Source organism: Notolepis coatsorum (genome assembly GCF_963971535.1).
Source record: "Notolepis coatsorum genome assembly, chromosome: 13".
NCBI lineage: Eukaryota > Metazoa > Chordata > Actinopteri > Aulopiformes > Paralepididae > Notolepis > Notolepis coatsorum.
Window position 1 is genome coordinate 35,317,687 of NC_140177.1, and position 23,451 is coordinate 35,341,137.

The following is a 23,451-nucleotide window of genomic DNA, read 5'->3' on the forward strand; positions in this document are numbered from 1 at the left end:
TAGAATAAGTCGAACTCAACGGTACTGCGTTAAACTCTGACACTTTAGCAATCTATTCGCACGCGGTTCTCAAGGCTCTATTCAGAGGCAAAGTTGCTCACTTCACTGCACGTTGTCTCGTGGTGAAGGCATCAAGGTTTAGAAGACAAGTGCTGCTGTGTACACCTGCGCCGTATTTATACGTAAGGTGAATTATCTAGTGCCAACCTCAGTTCTGTCTCGTATTACTGCGCAAACCCTGGGCATGTTGAGACATGCCTGGAGTTGCCTTTGAACTTGCCGTTGGGGGTATGGTTGTTGGCGCCTAGGGGTCGCTGTCCAATAGGAGAGCGAATATTATGGTCTGGTTTGTACCCAGGTAAAGGGATATTCCGTGTATATATACAAATAATATACAAGGGATATCAAACGATATACAAATATTATCCAAGGGATCTCAAGCAATAAATATATATATTCGGTTTAATCTGACCCTTTGTAACAGTTAGCATTTACACAGTGGTACCAGTGGGAGCAAAGCAACCTCATTAGCTTGTGGATAGGACACTGTATGGATCTGGCAGTCTGAAATGTTATTTAGGGTTAGTCTTTGCATGGATCTGGCAGTCTGAAATGTTATTTAGTTTTAGTCTTTGCATGGATCTGGCAGTCTGAAATGTTATTTAGTTTTAGTCTTTGCATGGATCTGGCAGTCTGAAATGTTATTTAGGGTTAGTCTTTGCATGGATCTGGCAGTCTGAAATGTTATTTAGGGTTAGTCTTTGCATGGATCTGGCAGTCTGAAATGTTATTTAGTTTTAGTCTTTGCATGGATCTGGCAGTCTGAAATGTTATTTAGTTTTAGTCTTTGCATGGATCTGGCAGTCTGAAATGTTATTTAGTTTTAGTCTTTGCATGGATCTGGCAGTCTGAAATGTTATTTAGGGTTAGTCTTTGCATGGATCTGGCTGTCTGAAATGTTATTTAGGGTTAGTCTTTGCATGGATCTGGCTGTCTGAAATGTTATTTAGGGTTAGTCTTTGCATGGATCTGGCAGTCTGAAATGTTATTTAGGGTTAGTCTTTGCATGGATCTGGCTGTCTGAAATGTTATTTAGGGTTAGTCTTTGCATGGATCTGGCTGTCTGAAATGTTATTTAGGGTTAGTCTTTGCATGGATCTGGCTGTCTGAAATGTTATTTAGGGTTAGTCTTTGCATGGATCTGGCAGTCTGAAATGTTATTTAGGGTTTACACTGTTTTATTTTTCTCATATTATCAGAGAGAGGCACAGATAAATAGATGAGAACAAAAGACAAAAGAGGTTAACATGTTTAATTCCATGGGATCTTTAAGCTCCTGCTTGTGATTGTATGTAGTGGAAACCAGGCTGTAGACGTACAGCATACAAACTAATCAACTACTAATCAGTAGTAAACTCAATATGACAGACCAACTCTTTGCAAGGCGGCGAGCTAGTGCTGACTTTTCAAGCAGATTGTACTTAATCGGGGTTTTTACACAACACTGTCATTAGCTACCAAAATCATTGGGTTCTTTCAGTTAGTTAGCCACCGCACAGACAACAAACAGCGTTACTGCCCAGCCCTGGTAAATACTACTTATCACCGCGCTGTAGCAACGTCTTAGCTTAGCTGCTATGGTTGGACATTTACCGGGGCCAGTTTCGAATTGCGGCCTCCCGTAGGTGCTTTTTTAGAGCGGTTTTGAAGGTGGGTAGGGATTCACATTATTTTACGGCTGTGGATAGGGCGTTCCACATTGATGTGGCATAATTGCGAAACGTGTTTAGTCCCTTGTTTGAGCCGAATCTGGGTTGGACATGATTTGTGGAACTCCCTCTGGTGTTGTGGTCGTGGTATTCACTGACCTTTGGGAAGTATTTCGACATGTACATGGGTACCTTAGTGGTGTAGTGTATCTTGTAGACCAGGCCCATTGCAAGTTGCTGTACTCTGTCGTCTACTCTAAGCCATCCTAGGTTGTCAAAATGGGCAGGGGTGAGGTGGGTTTTAGGAGTAAGGTCAAGCAGTAGTCTGACCAGTTTGTTTTGTGATGTTTGTAATTTTGTTTTTAGTGCCTTTGAGGTGCTTTGGTACCATGAGGTGCAAGCATAGTCGTAGTACCCTTGAATGAGCGCTCCTGTTAGTCTTCAGGCAGGGTATTCTTGTTTACCAGAGAGGAGATCCCCTACAAGAATCTTGTTCGTTGGTTGACTTTTTTGATTACATTGGTTGCCATTTTTTTTTAGGTATTATGGGGAAACTCTCCACCCTGTGAGATTGGGATTCAGTGAAATCAGTGTGTCTCTCACAGTCAGTCACAGTCAGCAGTTTAACTCCTCCACCCTGCAAATATCCTGTATTAGTAGCAAAGGTACCGACGCAGTTTTCCTGTAAACAGCTTGCGTTTTTTTATATTCACATTTCCACTCAAATAGACAGTGTGTTCTGTTGTTGAATACATTTCCTCATATACACTTTGCAAAGTAAAATGTTGCCATTTCCTTTGCTTTCGCAGTGGTTCCATCCCATGTAGTGGTTACATCCCATGCAGTGGTTCCATCCCATGTAGTGGTTCCATCCCATGCAGTGGTTCCATCCTATGCAGTGGTTACATCCCATGCAGTGGTTCCATCCCATGTAGTGGTTCCATCCCATGCAGTGGTTACATCCCATGCAGTGGTTCCATCCCATGCAGTGGTTCCATCCCATGCAGTGGTTACATCCCATGCAGTGGTTCCATCCCATGCAGTGGTTCCATCCCATGCAGTGGTTACATCCCATGCAGTGGTTCCATCCCATGTAGTGGTTACATCCCATGTAGTGGTTACATCCCATGTAGTGGTTACATCCCATGCAGTGGTTACATCCCATGTAGTGGTTCCATCCCATGTAATGGTTACATCCCATGTAGTGGTTACATCCCATGTAATGGTTACATCCCATGCAGTGGTTACATCCCATGTAGTGGTTACATCCCATGTAGTGGTTACATCCCATCCGTGTTCAGTTTCACTTTTGGTTTTGACCGAAGTTGCGACGAGTCCGACATCCTTTGATTGACAGGCGGTTAGCTTGTTAGATTTAGAGGGAAATCCTGCTGACCAATGAAACAGAAGCAAAAGGGCGTGTTTGTTGACATGCCTCCAGTGCTCTCTTGTTGTGTGTGTATGTTGTGTGTGTATGTTGTCTGTGCGTGTATGTTGTGTCCTCGTGGATGGAAGTGATACACAATCTTCAGGGAGCTCTTTTCGGCTGCTGTGCTCTATAGCGCCAATTTCACCAACTAGTGGTCAAAAACTGTATTGGACACGTTTTAATATTATTTTAATAATAATAATAATAATATTCAACTTTATTCGTATAGCATCTTTCATACATGAATTGCAGCCCAAAGTGCTTCACAGCAGTAAAAGAGACATAAAATATACAGAATAGAAACAGTGCAGAGAGTAAGAAAAGAGTCAAAGTAATGCATATAGTAAGAAAATGGTCAAAGTAATGCAGAGTAAGAAAAGAGTAAAAGTAATGCAGATGGTAAGAAAAGAGTAAAAGTAATGCAGAGAGTAAGAAAATAGTAAAAGTAATGCAGAGAGTAAGAAAATAGTAAAGGTAATGCAGAGTAAGAAAAGAGTAAAAGTAATGCAGAGTAAGAAAGGAGTAAAAGTAATGCAGAGAGTAAATAACAAGTAAAAGTAATGCAAATAGTAAGAAAGGAGTAAACATAATGCAGAGAGTAAGAAAGGAGTAAAAGTAGGGATGTCCGATATTATCGGCCTACCGATATTATCGGCCAATATCGGCATTAAAATGTGATATCGGAAAATATCGGTATCGGTTTTTTACATTTCTATAACCTTTATTTACCCAGGCAAGCAAGTAAGAACAAATTCTGATTTTATTTATTGTCAAAAGTATGCATAATGTTGTGTTAATTCCACAACAAGAGATATGTAATGTTAATTACCTGAAATTATTTAATTTTTTGGGGGGGGGGAAACCCTGCATATATCGGTATAGGTTGATATCGGTTGATATCGGTATCGGAAATTAACCCATTCTCTGCCGGGCATTGTACCCATCATTGTACCCTCTCTGCCAGCGCTATAAGTCTATGGAGATGTTCACCTTCTTTGCAGGGCTATAACTTTTTAAATTGTATTGCTAAATTGACATTACTATGGCCCATTCAACATCAATTATCTATCGTTCAGGATGTAGGAACGTTTTACTTTTTCATTCACACATTCATACTAAAATACCGTCTAGAGTATAAATATGTTTTTATCGTTTTCTGCAGTATTTCATAGAACGTGAGATATAGGCATAAATAAATATATTAGATGATCAAATGCAGTTTGATACCGATCAAAGTTATATTAAAAATGTCAACTGTACATGGTCCTAAACGTCATGACTGGTCATCTGCGGGTGAACGGAGGGGGGGGGGGGGGGGGTCGTTTATAATTCAATGACCGGTGGCCAGTTTCGAATTGCAGCCTCCCGTAGGTGCTCTTTAAGAGCGGGTTTGAATGTGGGTAGTGATTCACATTCCTTTACAGCTTTGGGTAGGGCGTTCCACATTGTTGTGGCATAATTGCGAAACGTGTTTAGTCCCTTGTTTGAGCCGAATCTGGGTTTTACATGATTTGTTGAGCTTCCTCTGGTGTAGTGGTTGTGGTATTCACTGATTGGCGGAGAATGGGTTAAGAGTTGGACAATATCGGTATATCGGTATCGGTAAAAAAGCCAATATCGAGCATCCCTAAGTAAAAGTAATGCAGAGTAAGCAAAGAGTAAAAGTATTGTAGAGAGTAAGAAAGGAGTCAAAGTAATGCAGAGAGTAAGCAAAGAGTAAAAGTAATGCAGAGAGTAAGCAAAGAGTAAAAGTAATGCAGAGAGTAAGCAAAGAGTAAAAGTAATGCAGAGAGTAAGCAAAGAGTAAAAGTAATGCAGAGTAACGAGTAAAAGTAATGCAGAGTAAGAAAGGAGTAAACGTAATGCAGAGAGTAAGAAAGGAGTAAACGTAATGCAGAGAGTAAGAAAGGAGTAAAAGTAATGCAGAGTAAGCAAAGAGTAAAAGTATTGTAGAGAGTAAGAAAGGAGTAAAAGTAATGCAGAGAGTAAGCAAAGAGTAAAAGTAATGCAGAGAGTAAGCAAAGAGTAAAAGTAATGCAGAGAGTAAGCAAAGAGTAAAGGTAATGCAGAGAGTAAGCAAAGAGTAAAGGTAATGCAGAGTAAGAAAAGAGTAAACGTAATGCAGAGAGTAAGAAAGACCTGTGGTGTAAGTGATGACAATATTTTGACTTGTCTCTCTGACACTCGTTGACTTGTCTCTCTGACACTCATTGACTTGTCTCTCTGGCACTCGTTGACTTGTCTCTCTGACACTCATTGACTTGTCTCTCTGGCACTCGTTGACTTGTCTCTCTGACACTCATTGACTTGTCTCTCTGGCACTCGTTGACTTGTCTCTCTGACACTCATTGACTTGTCTCTCTGGCACTCGTTGACTTGCCTTTTATACTACTTATACACCTGCATATAATCCTTTTATACTACTTATACACCTGCATATAATCATTTTATACTACTTACACACCTGCATATAACCCATATAACTCTGCCGTATATATATATATATATATATATATATATATATATATATTTATAATTTATCTGTCTGTACATACCTGCATATAATCCTTGTTACAAATCTGTAGATACTATATCTATATATCTGTACATATCTCTTACCTACTCGTACTAGTTACGCTGCTGGCCAGTATGACTTACTACCATATTGTCTTTATACCTGTATCACTGTACATATTAATACTACAACACTGTACATACATCTGATTAGCAATATTACTCAGTAGTACTAATCTGATCTTTAGTGATGAATCTGACTATTTGTTTTTTAGTATTGATTTAGGTGTGTATTGATTTAGCGTAACTGTGTTCCATGATTCACTCTAAAAACCATGACGACAACACAGTTGTGTGACATTGGATATGTATTGATATGTACTGATATGTACTGATATGTACTGATATGTATTGATATGCACTAGGGCTGTACCGAATGCGTCGAAGCTTCGAAGCTTCGATCATAATGTTGACATTCGAATTCTAAATCAACATTCGAAATAAAAAAAAAAAATTATAAAACATTTATTTATTTTTTATTTTTTTTTAATCTTTTTTGTATGTCTATTCAATCTGTTTAAACCAATGGGTTTTTTCTTCACAGTTGCAGATAAAGTTTAGGCTACACTAATATTATAATATTATACTATAAGACGTCACCATCACTTTCGTACCAACCGTGCCCTTATTGGATTATTTATATTTGACGAAACTGATGAGTTCTATTCATTAAAGAAAATTGATTTAATTAAAAAAAATTACTAATTTAATCAGATGAATCACTTTATTCAAATTGAGGATTTAGTTTATAAAAATAAAAAAAAACTTCAATAGAAGCTTCGAATGTTAAAAAATGACATTCGGTACAGCCCTAATATGCACTGATATGTATTGATATGCACTGATATGTATTGATATGCACTGATATGTATTGATATGTACTGATATGTATTGATATGCACTGATATGTATTGATATGTACTGATATGTATTGATATGCACTGATATGTATTGATTATGCACTGATATTTATTGATATGTATTGATATATTGTCCAGATCTACTTGTATCAGGGGTCTGTTGACAGGTACTGAAGCCACACACAGGGAGCGAAATTAACTTTTTGACTCACAGGCCAGTGGCGGGTAGATGGGAAGAGTCTACCCGCCAAGCATATTTCTTACCTGCCAAAATGTTTTTGATTAAAAAAATATATATATATATTTTATATAAAAAAAAATTTTTAAATAAAATATATATTATATAATCATACTTGTAGTTGTATTATCTGCGAGACATCGCCACCACGCAATAAGTCAAAATGCTTGCTATCTGCAAACAGCTCCACTGTCTGTGTGTATACTTGAGTAGCCTCCAGCTCCAGCAAGGATTCTCCGGCCCTGCAGCTAGACCCTATATTCAGCTAGACCCTACATTCAGCATGCAAGGATTCTCCGGCGATGCAGCTGGACCCTATTTTTTACGGTTATTTTGTCAAATCACATTCAACATGCCCTCAGCTAGAATACGCATTCAATCAATGTTATAAGACATTGATATCAGGAGCTATCTGTAGCTACTGCTAGCCTGGTAGATAACGTTAAGACAATTTAGTTTACTGGGACAGGTCGATCTAACGTGAGCTAGCTAACGCGAGCTAGCTAACGAGGGAACAGAGGTATTATGCAGCTCATGGAGGTCCGATCTAGACTAGAGCAGACTGCTACCATTCTGAGAGCTTAACGTTAGCACTAGAGCTGCGGGCGAGCTGCTACCATTCTGAGAGCTTAACGTTAGCACTAGATGCTGCGGGCGAGCTGCTACCATTCTGAGAGCTTAACGTTAGCAGTGGCACTAGAGCTGCGGGCCGCTCTGTGTTGATACGAGCAGAAGCCAATAGTATCCAGCTGCAGGGCTGGCCCGGCTGGGCAGATATGACTCGTTGCCACGTTTTTTTTCAAAATAAGAATATCATACGAACCGAATGCTGCTAACTGCCGGAGCCATCGATATTATGACTCTAGCTGCGCTTGGGCCGGAAATGAGACCCGCACAGATTTTCAAAATAAGAGTATCGTTATGAACTACACGTCCACATGCCACACGGCGGGCAGGGCTCTCAGTGGCAAGCGCCAAAGGTAAAAACTGAGCGCCCCTGGCGGGCGGCGGGCTTTAATTTCGCCCCCTGGCCACACAGCTGCAGTAACGTCAGAAACAGGAATTTCAACCTCATCCTTCTAACTGGAGCGTGTTCTTCTTGTGTTTCTCAGGACGTCCCGTGTTCTAACTGGAGCGTGTTCTTCTTGTGTTTCTCAGGACCTCCCATGCTCGTGCCAAAGGCGACGCAGCCGATCAGGCCGGCCAGTCAGCCGGTCAGGACTCGGACATCGCCAGAGCTGTAGCCAGAGAGCTGGCACCAGGCTTTCACCAACCAGGTACAGTAGAATATAATAGAAGTCTCACCTAGCTTTCACCAACCAGGTACGGTAGAATAGAATAGAAGTCTCACCTAGCTTTCACCAACCAGGTACAGTAGAATATAATAGAAGTCTCACCTAGCTTTCACCAACCAGGTACGGTAGAATAGAAGTCTCACCTAGCTTTCACCAACCAGGTACGGTAGAATAGAATAGAAGGCTCACCTAGCTTTCACCAACCAGGTACGGTAGAATAGAATAGAAGTCTCACCTAGCTTCCACCAACCAGGTACGGTAGAATAGAATAGAAGTCTCACCTAGCTTTCACCAACCAGGTACGGTAGAATAGAATAGAAGTCTCACCTAGCTTTCACCAACCAGGTACGGTAGAATAGAAGTCTCACCTAGCTTTCACCAACCAGGTACGGTAGAATAGAATAGAAGTCTCACCTAGCTTCCACCAACCAGGTACGGTAGAATAGAATAGAAGTCTCACCTAGCTTTCACCAACCAGGTACAGTAGCAATGGCAGACAGACAGAAAGGCATGTCAAATACCGTCAAAACTAAGAAGAATGGTATATATGGTATTCTTGCCGTGCTACCAGCCCCAGCGAAGCGACAGCCCTGCAGAGCCTTGTCAGTAGGTCAGGGCATGTAAGGAATGCCTGGAAGTCCTTTTAACAGGACTCATAAACCCAGGGTGGCTTTGAAAAATCGACTGAGGTCGGACAAATACCGCCACCGTGAACTCACATGAGACTGGTGGCTGGCATCTCGGCCGCAAGCTAACTGACGGAATATAAAACGCAGAATTTTACGGGTCCGGCGGCGGCCCCAATGTGACAGGTACTCAGAGCCGGTGTCAGGTACTGGGGGGGGGGGGGGGGGGGGGGTCGGGTTTAATTGAGCTTAACCGCAAATTGGGGGTTCAGACGTAAGTGGACGTCCAGCCGGTGCTAACCCTGTACCCCTCTCCTCTGGTGTTTCCACGCGGGTCCTGCAGGTGTCCCTGTGTGTCTCCCTTGTGCGCTCTGTGTATCACCAGCTGTCATCAACCTGTTGTCACCCCCCCAGCTGTTGTCTATTAGTCATTACCCCCCCGCCCCCCTGTGTGTTTATATTCCCCCGGTCGCTCGTACATCAGTTTGCCGTGACTAGTTAGTAGGTCTGTCTGCCTGCCTTCAGTTAGAGGAGCCAGTAAGCTCTCCCCATCTGTTGACCGTCCTGTCTCTCCTTATTAAAGGGGACATCTTTTAGTCCTTTTCAACGAGTTAATATAGGTCTTTGAAGTCCTCTAAACAAGTCTTGGAAGTTTCTTGCTGAAAAAAACCCACTCAGATTCAGCATTCTAGCAGCCTCTATACCTCTCTGTTTCAGTCATGTTCTCATTATATCACCCTCTATACCCCTCTGTTTCAGTCCTGTTATCATTCTAGCAGCCTCTATACCTCTCTGTTTCAGTCATGTTATCATTCTATCACCCTCTATACCCCTCTGTTTCAGTCCTGTTATCATTCTAGCAGCCTCTATACCTCTCTGTTTCAGTCATGTTATCATTCTAGCAGCCTCTATACCTCCCTGTTTCAGTCATGTTCTCATTCTAGCAGCCTCTATACCTCCCTGTTTCAGTCATGTTCTCATTCTAGCAGCCTCTATACCTCCCTGTTTTAGTCCTGTTCTCATTCTAGCAGCCTCTATACCTCCCTGTTTCAGTTATTTTCTCATTCTATCACCCTCTATACCCCTCTGTTTCAGTACTGTTATCATTCTAGCAGCCTCTATACCCATCTGTTTCAGTCCTGTTATCATTCTAGCAGCCTCTATACCTCTCTGTTTCAGTCCTGTTCTCATTCTAGCAGCCTCTATACCTCCCTGTTTCAGTTATTTTCTCATTCTAGCAGCCTCTATACCTCTCTGTTTCAGTCCTGTTCTCATTCTAGCAGCCTCTATACCGCTTGGTTTCAGTCCTGTTCTCATTCTAGCAGCCTCTATACCCCTCTGTTTCAGTCCTGTTCTCATTCTAGCAGCCTCTATACCTCTCTGTTTCAGTCCTGTTCTCATTCTAGCAGCCTCTATACCTCTTGGTTTCAGTCCTGTTCTCATTCTAGCACACAGTAAATCTTGCAGTGTCAAATTAACACTATTCCTGAGTGTATTTGGTCCCACTCAGAATTGGTGTTAAATTGACTCTTGCTCTTGTGTTAAAATAATTGACAATAATTGTCTTTGGTGAAATTGGTACAGAAATACAACTTGCACAGATCCACACCCTACCATATCTTTATCTATAAGATAAAAAATAGAACTTGAATCTCTAACATACATTATAAACATGCAATACATTATGCAGCATGATGTAGTGCGGATGCACTATCAAGGATTAACTGACTAATTCAATGTGATGAAAACCATACATGGGAGACCTTCTAGACAGGTGTATGTCTCAGAGAATGTCATTGATGCAGTGGACTAGAGGGTGTAGAGGTGGTCTCATATTCCATCTGTTTTCCACAAAGACACTACACTACATCATGCTGCTTAATGTATTGCATGTTTATAATGTATGTTAGAGATTTAAGTTCTATTTAGATCAGCTGCATTATCCAAGCATTCCCATTATTGTCTTTGCGATGGATGTCTTGTATTGAAGTGGATGTCACTGTCTGTCCTCCAGGTCCCGACTACATCAGACAGAAGTTCGAGGGCCCCCTGGAGGTGAAGGAGGTCCCTGAGGTGAAGGAGAAGTCTCCGTCCAGCAGTCCTCACTTCTACCGGAAGGGCACGACACCCGACCACTCGCCCTCCGAGAGCCCCGTGCTGAGCCGCCAGCCCTCGCCCCCCGCCCCCGTCAGGAAGACGTCCGTCAGCAGCAAGGCCCCCGCCGCCCCCAGGGCCCCGACCCCCCAGAGCATCACCGCAGGTGGGTCACGAGTCGCTCCACTGAGTCGCTCCACTGAGTTGCTTCACCGAGTCGCTCCACAGAGTCACTTCAGCGAGTCGCTCCACTGAGTCACTTCACTGAGTCACTTCACCGAGTCGCTCCACCGAGCCGCTTCACTGAGTCACTTCACAGAGTCACTTCACCGAGTCACTTCACTGAGTCACTTCACTGAGTCGCTCCACCGAGTCGCTCCACCGAGTCACTTCACAGAGTCACTTCACTGAGTCACTTCACCGAGTCGCTCCACCGAGTCGCTCTACCGAGTCGCTCCACGAGTCGCTCTACCGAGTCGCTTCACCAAGTCACTCTACCGAGTCGACACGACACTCGTTTCCAACGGATCGGTCAATCAGTCAGGGACATTGGCTATTGTAGGCCAGCCCACTGGGTCCGGCAGAAATATATTGCCCCTGTGGGCTGTACAAGTCTTCTTGAACAAGTCAAGAAGAAACATCACAATAAATCAGGGGGGAAAAAACACCATAAAATCCAAATATGCAACACTCAGACTTTCCCCAATGAAGATGAGGAACAACTCACTAAAAACCTAGCAATAGGAAAAAAGCACCACAGGCGATGTGGAGGAGAGAAACCTCAGCTGGGCTGTTCAAAGGGGATCCCCCAACTGGATGTCGGTGATAATATAGTGTTGCTATGGATGATAGATGGGTGGAGAATAAAACAGGTGAATAGTTGGTATGTATGTAGATATACATGTAATAAAACACATATATGTACATGCAATAGCAACTAAGGTACATAAGGAAACGAGCGCTGGTATGAAAATAAGTTAAAGCTCAGAATATCAGTCATATTCCATTTGGATGAATGTACTGTATGTATGTATGTATTCCGCTCTGATCCATTTGAAGTATGGGGGCGACGTAGAGAAGATTGCACCATGAGACATCCACTCACAGAGAGACAGGGACAGGGGTTAAAGAGTTCCCGTGTTTGCAGTGGGCGGACATAGGAGCAATAGATACATGTAATACGGTAAGCATATATATATGCAGACATAGTAGCAATAGAATAAAAGTATATAAGAAAATTATGAAATAAAAGTAGTAAATAGAACTAAGAACAAAGAGGCAGAGGACTACAAGCGCTAGTATACAGGATGAGATACAAGACGATGGCTCAGGGCCATTTGCCCCGGGGGGCAGGAGAACTACTCTGAACAGGTTGAGGTAGAGCAGGTATGGTTTGATGTTGTAGGTCGGACAGAAGACGGTATGAAGCTGAACCATGGCGCCAGTGGTGCTCATATCCAGTATGAGGTAGAACGGTCACTGGAATCTGTATATCAATATATATCCACTCAGAGAGACAGGGATTAGAAAAGCAGACATGGGAGCAAATAACAGACATCCTAACTGAATTCTTCTGTCCTCTCTCCTCTCCTCTCCTCTCCTCTCCTCTCCTCTCCTCTCCTCTCCTCTCCTCTCCTCTCCTCTCCTCTCATCTCCTCTCCTCTCCTCATCTCCGCTCTCCATTCCTCTCCTCTCCATTCCTCTCCTCCCCTCCCCTCTCCTCACCTCTCTTCACCTCTCCTCCCCTCCCCTCCCCTCCCCTCTCCTCTCCTCTCCTCTCCTCTCCTCTCCTCTCCTCTCCTCTCCTCTCCTCTCCTCTCCTCTCCTCTCCTCTCCTCTCCTCTCTCTTCTCCGTTCCAGGCATAACGAAGGTGGCATCGAAGCTGTCTTCCAAACAGGAGGAGAGGCAACAGGAAGTGAGGCAACAGGAAATGCCTGCGCCTCTGAAACCAGCGCAGGCCGCGCCGGCACGGAGCAGCAGCAACAGCAACGGTCAGATCCACGCCCAGTACCACGGTTACTACGTCAAAGCCGACGTGAAGATCCCACCACCAGAGGAGCCAGCCGAGGACCACATGCACCCGTCCAGCCTGGCGCGCCTCCCACCGCAGGCCACGCGCCTCCGTACCCCCAGTCCCAGGAGACGCCCCCCGGCTGCGGCTCCCGCTCCGGCCGTCGTCAAGGAGACCAAACCGCCTGAACCTCCCAAGCTGAAGAAGCAGGATTCACACAGACCCAAGAGCCTGGCGGAAACCAAGAAGGCCAGCATGGAGATCGCCAGTGACATCCTAGAGGAGGAGTCAGTGAGTATCAGCAGACAGTCATGAAGTCTTTGTGTCTAAACTGGGACCGGTCCCACTTTCTGGTGTGGTTAGTTTGAGGCGTGAAAGCAAATCAGACCAAAGACAGGAAAAGACCCCAGAAAATCACACCTTTGATGAAGCTGATTGGGCAGTTTTTGTTGACAATGGAGCACTATGACTTCTGGATATGAGCTTTAATCTGGTGTTGGCTGGATGGACCAGACTTGTTAGTAGAAGAAATGCATTGTTGCTTTTGTTTTGTTCATAGGATATGATGACGATTAGAAAGACGAGAGGGCAATGTGCCATTAAGACATGAAGCCATTGGGGGAAATATACAATCAAATGTATCTGGGCAACAAGATTCCATGCAAAGACAGTTGCTTGTCCAACGTTGCCCAGTGTATCACCACCATAACCTCTGTTGTTGATGTTCTACAGGGAGATATCTTCATCCTGGTGGCTCTAAGCTCTGTTGTTGATGTTCTACATCAAGGGTCGGCAATTAAGTTTGGCCTCGGGCCACATTTTTTCCAAGCCATTATATGGTGGGCCAGAACCAAAAACAATGGCTAATTTAATATATTGATAGTGAAAATCTTTCAACTCTGTGACAGACCACCTTATAACTGAGACATACATTTGTGGCAGAGGCAGAAAATGGATACAAATAAACAAGCTGCATAGGTGGCATCTACACATTCTACAGGGTCCTAACTCCATCCTGGTAGCTCTAAGCTCTGCTGTTGTTGTTGTTCTACAGGGTCCTAACTCCATCCTGGTAGCTCTGGTCATGCTGCTGAATGTCGGTCTAGCGATCATCTTCGTCCATTTTCTCACCTGACCCAATCTGAACTCAGGTAAGGAACCAACTGCTCAGCATCTAATAAAAATAGTATTGTGTCATAAACAATCTAAACAAACCTATAAGGTGAATGACTAGGAACCTACATGTCAAAAAGACTAGTGTGGTCCTTTAACCTCTTAAACCCGAGCGATCCGCAACCGGTACGAGATTGATATCACGCCATAAATACAATACAATCTCTACAGAATGTATGAATTAATGTTGAATTCAAATGTAGCCAAGAGTAAAGACCCTAACCCAGTCAAAACAGTCAAAGTGTATATTTTCAGCACTACTGTATGTTTGTTTACCAATGATTTTAACTGTTATTAGTGAAATATGAGTTTATAGAAATCTCAGGGCATCGAGTCGGAAAAAGGCGCTTATAGACATGAGGATTTGGCGCAACCTAACTTGAGTGTAGTCTTTTGAGAGAGGAGACCCAGGGCTTTTGATGGGCTTTTGAATAAAAAAGAACTACACTTCCCAGCTCACGCCAGCCCCTGTCAATCATCTGACTTATTTTTCAGTTGTTTTTTTCCTCTTTATTTTCGGGATCATATCTCACGGCAGGAACAAACATGAACGTTATTGCCATAAATTAGAACGCAATTAGTTTCTGTGAATGTCTAGCAAAAACGGCGTTGCAATCTGATGCCAAAGAAATTTACATTATAAAAGATTATTATTATTACAGTAGATTTCATTCACGGTTTTGCTGCACTGTCAGGGGCGCCTGGTGATACTAAATCCAGATTGAACTGGATGTGCGACTTGGCCATAATACAGTAATTTATAGGCCTGATATTCTATATTCTATAATAATATTTCAAATGGCATGTGTCCGGGTGGCAGAATTCAGTACTGTATCTACAAAACCTCCTGTTAAGCATCTGCCCTTTATTAATTTGCTTAGATTTTTTGTAGATGTGATCTCAAGAAGGTGCAGGATTTTTCATGTTTGGCCAATTTTAGCATGGTGTTATTCACCGTCAAAGATGAAAAAAGAAAAGAAAAAAATTTATATTCTCCTTTGGTTCATTACAATTTAGTAACAGACACAATATTTCTGACACTGGGAATACATTCCCTGAGATCCATAGATGTCCCTAGATACCAATAACATGCAAATGGACCTTGTAGAAGTGGAGCAATCTGCCATTTACTTAGGTATGTATTTTTAGGCGGATTTTCTGAAAATATGGCTAGGGCTTAACACATTAACTGCCACGGAGTTTGCCTGTCTCATACCACTCTCTGCCACCACTCTAAGCCTATGGAGATGTTCACCTTCTTTGCAGGGCTATAACTTTTTAAATTGTATTGCTAAATTGACATTACTATGGCCCATTCAACATCGATTATCTATCGTTCAGGATGTAGGAACGTTATACTTTTTCATTCATAGATTCATACGAAAATACTGTCTAGAATATAAATATGTTTTTATCGTTTTCTGCAGTAATTCCTAGAACGTGAGTTATAGGCATAAACGCATATATAGATTATCAACTGCTGTTTGTTGCCGATACACGCTATATTAAAAATTTCAACTGTACATGATCCTAAACGTTACGACTCATCATGCGCGGATGAACGGGGGGGGGGGGTCGTTTATAATTCCGTGATCGTCAGTAAATGCTTTATGTAGTATGGGTGATATATTGATCAGAGCAGTTTGCATTAATAATAATAAACAAACACGCTGAAAGTAACGTTACTGTCCTCTTACCGTTCGCCGATGAGACTGGAGGAAAAAGATCCCACTTATTTGATGGCGATCTACTAGATCCATTTCCGGTTTGTATAATAATAATAAACGCCCAAATCATATCGATTATTGAGTTATGGCAGCGATCCATATACACGGATGTGTGTCTAGAGTCCCGCAACAATATGTGAGTGCCGGACGCATTTCCCAGATGCACGGAGATCACCAGAGATCCATTTCCGGTTGTAACTCGCCGATCATCCACCAGGCGGCAGTATTGAAGCGTTGCAGAGTTGTGCAGGCTCCCACTGTATCAGCCGAGGCTGGGTGAGGGAATTATGAATACCATGGCGAAAAAATGAAATATGATCTCAATAACGTCGTACGCCGTGGTTTGGCAGAATTCGCATGACCTTGAAACACGTTGTACGACGTTTATGGCGCCTGATGTGTTAAGTAAGGGATAATGTATAGCTACGAGGTCATTGTCGCAAAATAATTGACCGACACAGAGTTTAAAATACCGAGCCGCCTCTGCGAGGTGTTTTAAACGTCAGTGAAGGTCAATTATTTTGCGACAATGATCGAGTATAGCTATACATTATCCCGCTTATTACATGGCTAACTTACTAACAATATACCTAATTCATTTTACATCGACTCGCAACACTGGTTCTGGCTGCGTTCTGGCTCCGCTCGTCGCTCCGCCCCCTGTCATCGCCGGCAGCAGAACACCGGCAGTGTCTAATTGCACTGAAACAGTGTGTGTCAGTGGGCTTGATTGCGAACAGCTGCGCACAGCGGTCATTATTGTCCCACAGCGGTCATTATTGTCTGATAATGACCGCTGTCGGGGGGCTATTGACCAATCACAAGCAAGCATTTCGGCGAATGTGAAAACGCCATGTAATAAGAGGTTAGAATGACTAGAAACCTACATGTCAAAAAGACTGGTCTGGTCCTTTAAGAAGAATGACTAGGAACCTACATGTCAAAAAGACTGGTGTGGTCCTTTAAGAAGAATTACTAGGAACCTACATGTCAAAAAGACTGGTGTGGTCCTTTAAGAAGAATGTCCGACATTGAGTTGAATGGGATCAACCATCTCCTTGTTTATGACCTGTTTATTAAACAGGTTATTATCTCGGACGTCAGAATCATCTGCAATGTGTTACATCGTTTACTAGCTAACATTTGATATATTGGTTGATATATATTTCCTCAGATAGCTGGTAAATTCGAAATTCTAATACAGGCTTCAATAGAACTGACACCAAAGTCTGACACCAAGCAGAGCATAGAACGCTGGTATTCTGATGTGATAACCCTTCCTTCTTTTATAGCTTCCTTGGTATAGAACGCTGGTATTCTGACATGACGACCCTTCCTTCTTTTATAACTTCCTTGGTATAGAACGCTGGTATTCTGACATGACAATCCTTCCTTCTTTTATAACTTCCTTGGTATAGAACGCTGGTATTCTGACATGACGACCCTTCCTTCTTTTATAACTTCCTTGGTATAGAACGCTGGTATTCTGACATGACAACCATTCCTTCTTTTATAGCTTCCTTGGTATAGAATGCTGGTATTCTATGATATCATGCAGACACACCTGAATGTCATTCACCAAGTAACAACCTGACTAACCCTCTGCCTCTGTGTCTGAACCTACAGCCAACTCATCCAAACTAGCGGCCTAGGCCCCTAACTCTCCGCAGAGTCAACCAACAGGCCTTTAAAAATGGTGCCAGTCAGCGAGACAGACATGGGCGAAGAGAAGAGGACTGAAAATAGAATGAGGAGGAGGAGAAGGAGGAGAGAAAAAAAATACACACAGGGGAGAAAGAGAAAGAGGAGAGAGAGAGAAAGATGAAACCTCCCCCGGACTGAGTGACTGACTGACTGACTGGCTCGGGTGCCTCAAGGCCGGCCTGATTGGACATGAGATGATTTGTGACTTCACTCAGGGGGCCGTGGAAGCTGAAGCAAGCAGTCGTCGGTTCAGGAACAGGGAACGAGGGAACGAGGGAACGGGGAACGGAGACGAGCCAAAAAAGAAAAAAGGAAAAGGAACCATGAACATTGCTGATCCAAGCAGAACCAGCAAGACGCCCCTGAGGCCCCTCGGGGGGGTGGGGGGGGGGGGGGGAGTACACAAGCTGTGTGTGTGTGTGTCTGAGTACTCGTCTGCCTCCATTTGCATGTGTTCTCAATCTGTGCCTTCGTGTGGGTCTGTGTACGTATGTACCCTTGTGTGTGTATTCATGTGTGTTTGTGTGTTTGTGTGCATGTGTATGTGCGTGCGTGCATGCTTGGACACGTTCAAATGAGTGCTTCCCTGTGTGTGTGTGGGGGGGGGGGGGGTTGACTGGATCTGTTCAGAGATGCACTTTTAGCTGACGAGAGTCAACAGCTGCCTTACTATTTTACACGGTGACGCGTTCGCGGGGGAGAGGCAGGCGCAGGGAGGAATGTTCCCTCTCTTCAACGCTGCAGCTACCACGAGGGAGAGTGGCTCTATCTATCTATCTATCTATCTATCTATCTATCTATCTATCTATCTATCTATCTATCTATCTATCTATCTATCTATCTATCTATCTATCTATCTATCTATCTATCTATCTATCTATCTATCTATATCTATCTATCTATCTATCTATCGATCTATCTGTCTATCTGTCTACCTGCCTATCTGTCTACCTGTCTACCTGTCTGTCTATGCGTTTTTGTTTGTCTCTGTTGACTGTAGTCATGGTACAAGTCTTTCTTCCCTTCTCCATGCTCGCTGCATGTTCGTTTTGAACAGCGGTTCTCAAGCCGTGGTCCCGGGACCCCCGAGGGGGGTCTTTGAAGAGGTTCCAGGAAAACGATTAATAGTTGAATTCGACTTGAAGTTAAGCCCAATATTATAACATATGAGAATGAGTGCTGTCATCAGAGGAGACAGATGTGGGGCTTTCTCAGGCTACTAAATCATAGCTAACACAAAAAAAAAATTCATTGGGACAACAAAATGGAGGGTCCGTGGCTTCATGCGTAAAGGGCTTTAAGGGTCCGTGACGTGGCTTGAAGAATCCTGCGATGCTAACGAATTGTACGATGCCTACCGTGTTTACACAGACAGCAGTCGATGGGGGGGGGGGGGGGGGACTGTTATCTGGTATTCACCGTTCCGAATATATGGAACAACAGATGATTACATCCTCAAAAGGTGTCAAAACAAAGGGGTTTAGATTGCTGCTATAACTGTAGTTAATAACTGTGGTTAATAACTCTTGTTAATAACTAGTTAATAACTTTAGTGTTCTCTGAGTGTATGTCGGATGACAAGGTGCAGAATTTTCAAAATGGTGTCCCTTTTTGGAAATTAAACTCATCATTTTATGAATGAATGTAAGAATCTCTTTGACTTAATCTCACTATTGGTGCTGCTCTATGAAGCCTACTGTTGTGGCCTCTATTTTTGTCCTGCTCTGTGAAGCCTACTGCTCTGTGAACTCTACTGCTCTGTGAACTCTACTGCTCTGTGAACTCTAGGCCTCTATTTCTGTCTGCAAACATGTCCGTTTTGATCTTGGTTTTATTATTTCTTCTTAATCTTTTTCTTTTAAATTATTGTTGTCTTTGTTGTTATTGTTGTCGTTGATGTTATTTTACAGTCTCACAACGACTTTTGTGAAGGCATTGCTAAACCAGGCAAGTGCAGCGTAGCACTGGTCATTCAGTTTGTATGCAGTGGTTCTAGAATATTCTGTCTGTCTGTCTGTCTGTCTGTCTGTCTGTCTGTCTGTCTGTCTGTCTGTCTGTCTGTCTGTCTGTCCTATACAAGACTAGAGGTACTCTCTCTCCCAGTGGCATGAGTTAACTCTGATCTGATACAGTAATGATACAATCCAAATGCAGTACGATACAAAAATATTTCACCTACTTTGATACTCACTTACCTTTAGAATCTACTTCATTATGCAATTATGCTATACACTAAGACACAATGTGTTATGATACTATTTGACTGCTGTGGGAAGACCCATGTGTTTAGTGAGCATGGCTTCTGAAGAGAAACACACCTGTTTGTACTGGTCTGCCTGGATCCAGCGTGTACTTATGTGGTTAGAAGTACATTAAGGGGGCAACTCTGTTTTGATCGATCGCAGGAAATTATTTTGAATAGATTTGAAATAGTATAGCTTGACTCGGGTCTCGGGTCAGTGGGGACCGGTGGGTGACATCATCTCTCTCATTGGTACAAATTATATACAAATATATACAAGTACATCCCAATTGTTTACTAAAGTCATGGCTGGGGGACAGACGTAACTAGGGGACAGACGTCAGTTCCCCTGGAAGAAAATGTATGTTTATATAAAAATAAAAATATATCTATGAAAATAAAAAAGAACAACTCTGTAATACTAATTTCAATGGCCTTTTGGTAAAGCATAGCTGACAAAAGTGAGGCCCCTGTACTTTAAGCACTCTGCTGGGGCCCCTCTCAAATAAATTATCGCATGGGCACATGTTCCAATTGAAATAGGTGAAATGATGCAATTAAAGAATCCTGGGGCCCTAGGGGGCCTTCATGGTCAGTTATCCAGCCATGACTATAGCTGTGAGTTGTTTTTTTCCCAAACATTTCCTCATAATGGTATCTTAAAACTTTAAAACTCTATAGATGTCAATCACCAGCAACCGTGGTCCTGTCATTGTCAGAATGTTGAGTTTCTCAACATTTGAATCTCGCTGCGATCTTCTTAACTGCCCAGTAGCAGGTTGGAACCCACTCTTATTGGTTGCCACGTGTTACATGTCCTACCGATGTGGCGTTTGATTGCAGTCACCTGTCCTGCCTAACGAGCTCCTGCTGAGCGTCCTGAGAGTCACTAGATTCACACACACTAGATAAGAATGTTAAGGGCACGAGGGCCATTCACTTTATCATGCTACTGCATGCATATTTTTGTTTTGTATATTTGTAAGTTCTTGTTTATTTATCCTTTGTCTATCTATTTACTTCTATACCAAGGAAACACTTTATTTATTTATTGAAGTCTAGTCAATGATTTTTCTTACTGTCTCAAGGTCTGTATACCGTTTTTGAAGTAATGTTATGTTAGAGCCTTTGTTACACAAAGCCGTTACTGTGGAAATGAAGAATTTACTACAATATTATTGCTGCTGCACATTGAGGGCAAACGCAGGTCAAACAGAAAGTAAAACTAAAGTCTGTGAAATTCACCCTCTGAGATGAAATACTTGTATTTTCTTCTCGTTTATAAACATAATTGAATTTGACTTTTTGACTTGAATTAATTAATTTCTCCTTGTTTTACTTTTCTTTCTTTCTGTTTTCTCTAAAGTCAGATTTCTTGAGCTAATTGAAAGTCTGAAACATAATTACTTTTGCAACAAGTTGGTTGTAGTTTATATAATTTTATTTAAATCCATGAATGATTTACTTTTTATTTATAAAATTTTTAGATGTAGTTGAATTATTGTTATACATCATATTAATTCACATGTATAAAACTGCATGATAAAGGTTTTGTATGACAAAGGCTTGGTAGTTCGTTATTCATCCTTGTCCAAGATTTAGTATGAGAACATGCCAACATGCGTTTCTATATTATTTTGAGATCCTGTATTAATATTTGTATTCATTATAATTTATTAAGGGATTGGCATTGGAGGAAACAGGGTTTGATAATAATTATTTAATATAAAGAAGAATTCTTAGAATTTACAGTTGAAATGAATGATTATGTGATTTTATCTTGTAGAACGCTGTTCCGACATTGTGTTTGATTTTGTCTCAAACTTCAGACAGATAGACGTGATATGTGCATGGGTTGGATGAAGTTGAATGCTGCATAGTGTCATTTTTATTTTATTTTTTATAAATTTTGCATCCGGTTTGGTATATTTGATTTGGCCCAGACTAGCATTTTTCAACCCCCAAGACTAGAAAAGGCAAAATCCATGGTATCGCCTACTGATCAATGGCAGTATCTGCAAATGATGTATGTTATTCATAAATATCTATAAATACACTCTCAGTCACAGTCATTTTATGATGAATGTAACCTGTAAATGCTTCCACTATTGTTAACGTTGTATTTGAGAAGTAGGCTGAGGGCATTTACTTAAACATCTCCTGACAAACTGCATACCCATATGGAAAACATTTATACAAATCTTAAAATATTTGTATATGGTCTAAATCCACATACAAAGAACTCAGAGAATCTGTCATATACAGTTTGGCTGGGCAACCAATAATCTAACATAATAGTATAAAAACATAGATGACTATGGTAATGATATTAAAAAAAATACTTCTGGAGGTAGAAAGTATATTTCTTATGAATCCTTCTGTAGGTAGAAAGTATATTTCTTCTGAAACCTTCTGGAGGTAGAAAGTATATTTCTTATGAAACCTTCTTGAGGTAGAAAGTATATTTCTTATGAAACATCCTGGAGGTAGAAAGTATATTTCTTCTGAAACCTTCTGGAGGTAGAAAGTATATTTCTTATGAAACCTTCTGGAGGTAGAAGGTATTTCTTATGAAACCTTCTGGAGGTAGAAGGTATTTCTTCTGAAACCTTCTGGAGGTAGAAACTATTTGTTTCTTAGAACTTTGTGAATGCAGAACAATATGTTCAAACTTTCTGGAGGCAGAACGATGCATTTCTTATGGGTATGTGTATTAAAGTGGAGGTGAATGTCACTGGCATCGCATGGTCATGTCCTGTTTGTTGGAAGGTGCAAAGCTGATGAAGTGAAGCTGCCAGGAAAAAGCAGTGAAATCTGTTACGATACTCATTTATTTGACGACACCAAGCTAGACGACGTATCGGTCAATACAGTGATCTAGTGGCTTCTGAGAGTGTGTTTTCCCAGTTCCACAGCTTAACCTAGAAACAAAGTCGCCAGTGTTGTGAATGGTGGTCGAGGGATTTGACCTTTGACATTGGCCCGCTACTGACATGCATGTCCATTTGAATACATTCATGTATTGATCGAATGGTTTTAGATGAGAGTACGTGAAATACTTAATCAAGGTTATAGTTTACTTCAGAGGAAGAAAAAGCCATTGTCTTAAATATATTTAAACTCTGATTGCTGGATTTACTTTATCTTTTGTGTATTATTATTATTATTATTATTTTGGTGCCTAGCATGCATGCAGAGTTTGGGTAATATTGTGGGTCATTTTAGTCAAGACGGTAGAGTTATATATTGTATAGAGTGTAAATTGAATCACATTATTTGTGGATTACTGTTGAAATGGGTTTTATAGTTGTAGGAAACCATCTCTGTCACATCCTCTCAGACCTCTGTTCAGTGAAATATGCAAAATAAGTCAAGGTCATGTTACCTTCCACTGATCATATGATTTAAGTGTATACATCATATCCATACATCATATATATCCAGCTGACTGACCTCTGCACCAAACCAAAGCCAAAACATAAACACACATGCACTGCACTATACCAATATTAACCTGATTAAGACAATACTCTGAATATGAGACAGCCATGTACACATCGTTCTTCTGATTACGTTGTTGTGAATACGGTCTTGGGGGGTGGCCACTAAAACAGACAGAAGGTATTGCTGTTTGTTGGTTTTTGTTTAATTATAACCGAACTAACGTAATTTGTAGAAACAGTGGACCGTTATCCTCTCTCATTCTTTCTGTCCGTCAAAACGGGTACAAGTCCGGCGGAGACGGACTCATTGTCAGACGTGACCAGG

At 41.9% G+C, this 23,451-nt stretch overlaps 1 protein-coding gene across 1 annotated transcript in view; it reads left to right on the forward strand.

The window, feature by feature from the left end:
* The window catches only part of jph1b (junctophilin 1b), a gene marked incomplete at its 5' end in the record, with an annotated part of 63,050 nt that extends 45,566 nt beyond the window's left edge, over positions 1-17,484 (forward strand). Inside the window, 5 exon segments of the mRNA XM_084327900.1 lie at positions 7,969-8,087; positions 10,746-10,991; positions 12,686-13,128; positions 13,892-13,988; positions 17,364-17,484. Of these exon segments, the coding sequence (XP_084184026.1) occupies positions 7,969-8,087; positions 10,746-10,991; positions 12,686-13,128; positions 13,892-13,972 (889 nt within the window). The 3' untranslated portion in view covers positions 13,973-13,988; positions 17,364-17,484.
* Between the last annotated feature and the right edge of the window lie 5,967 nt (positions 17,485-23,451).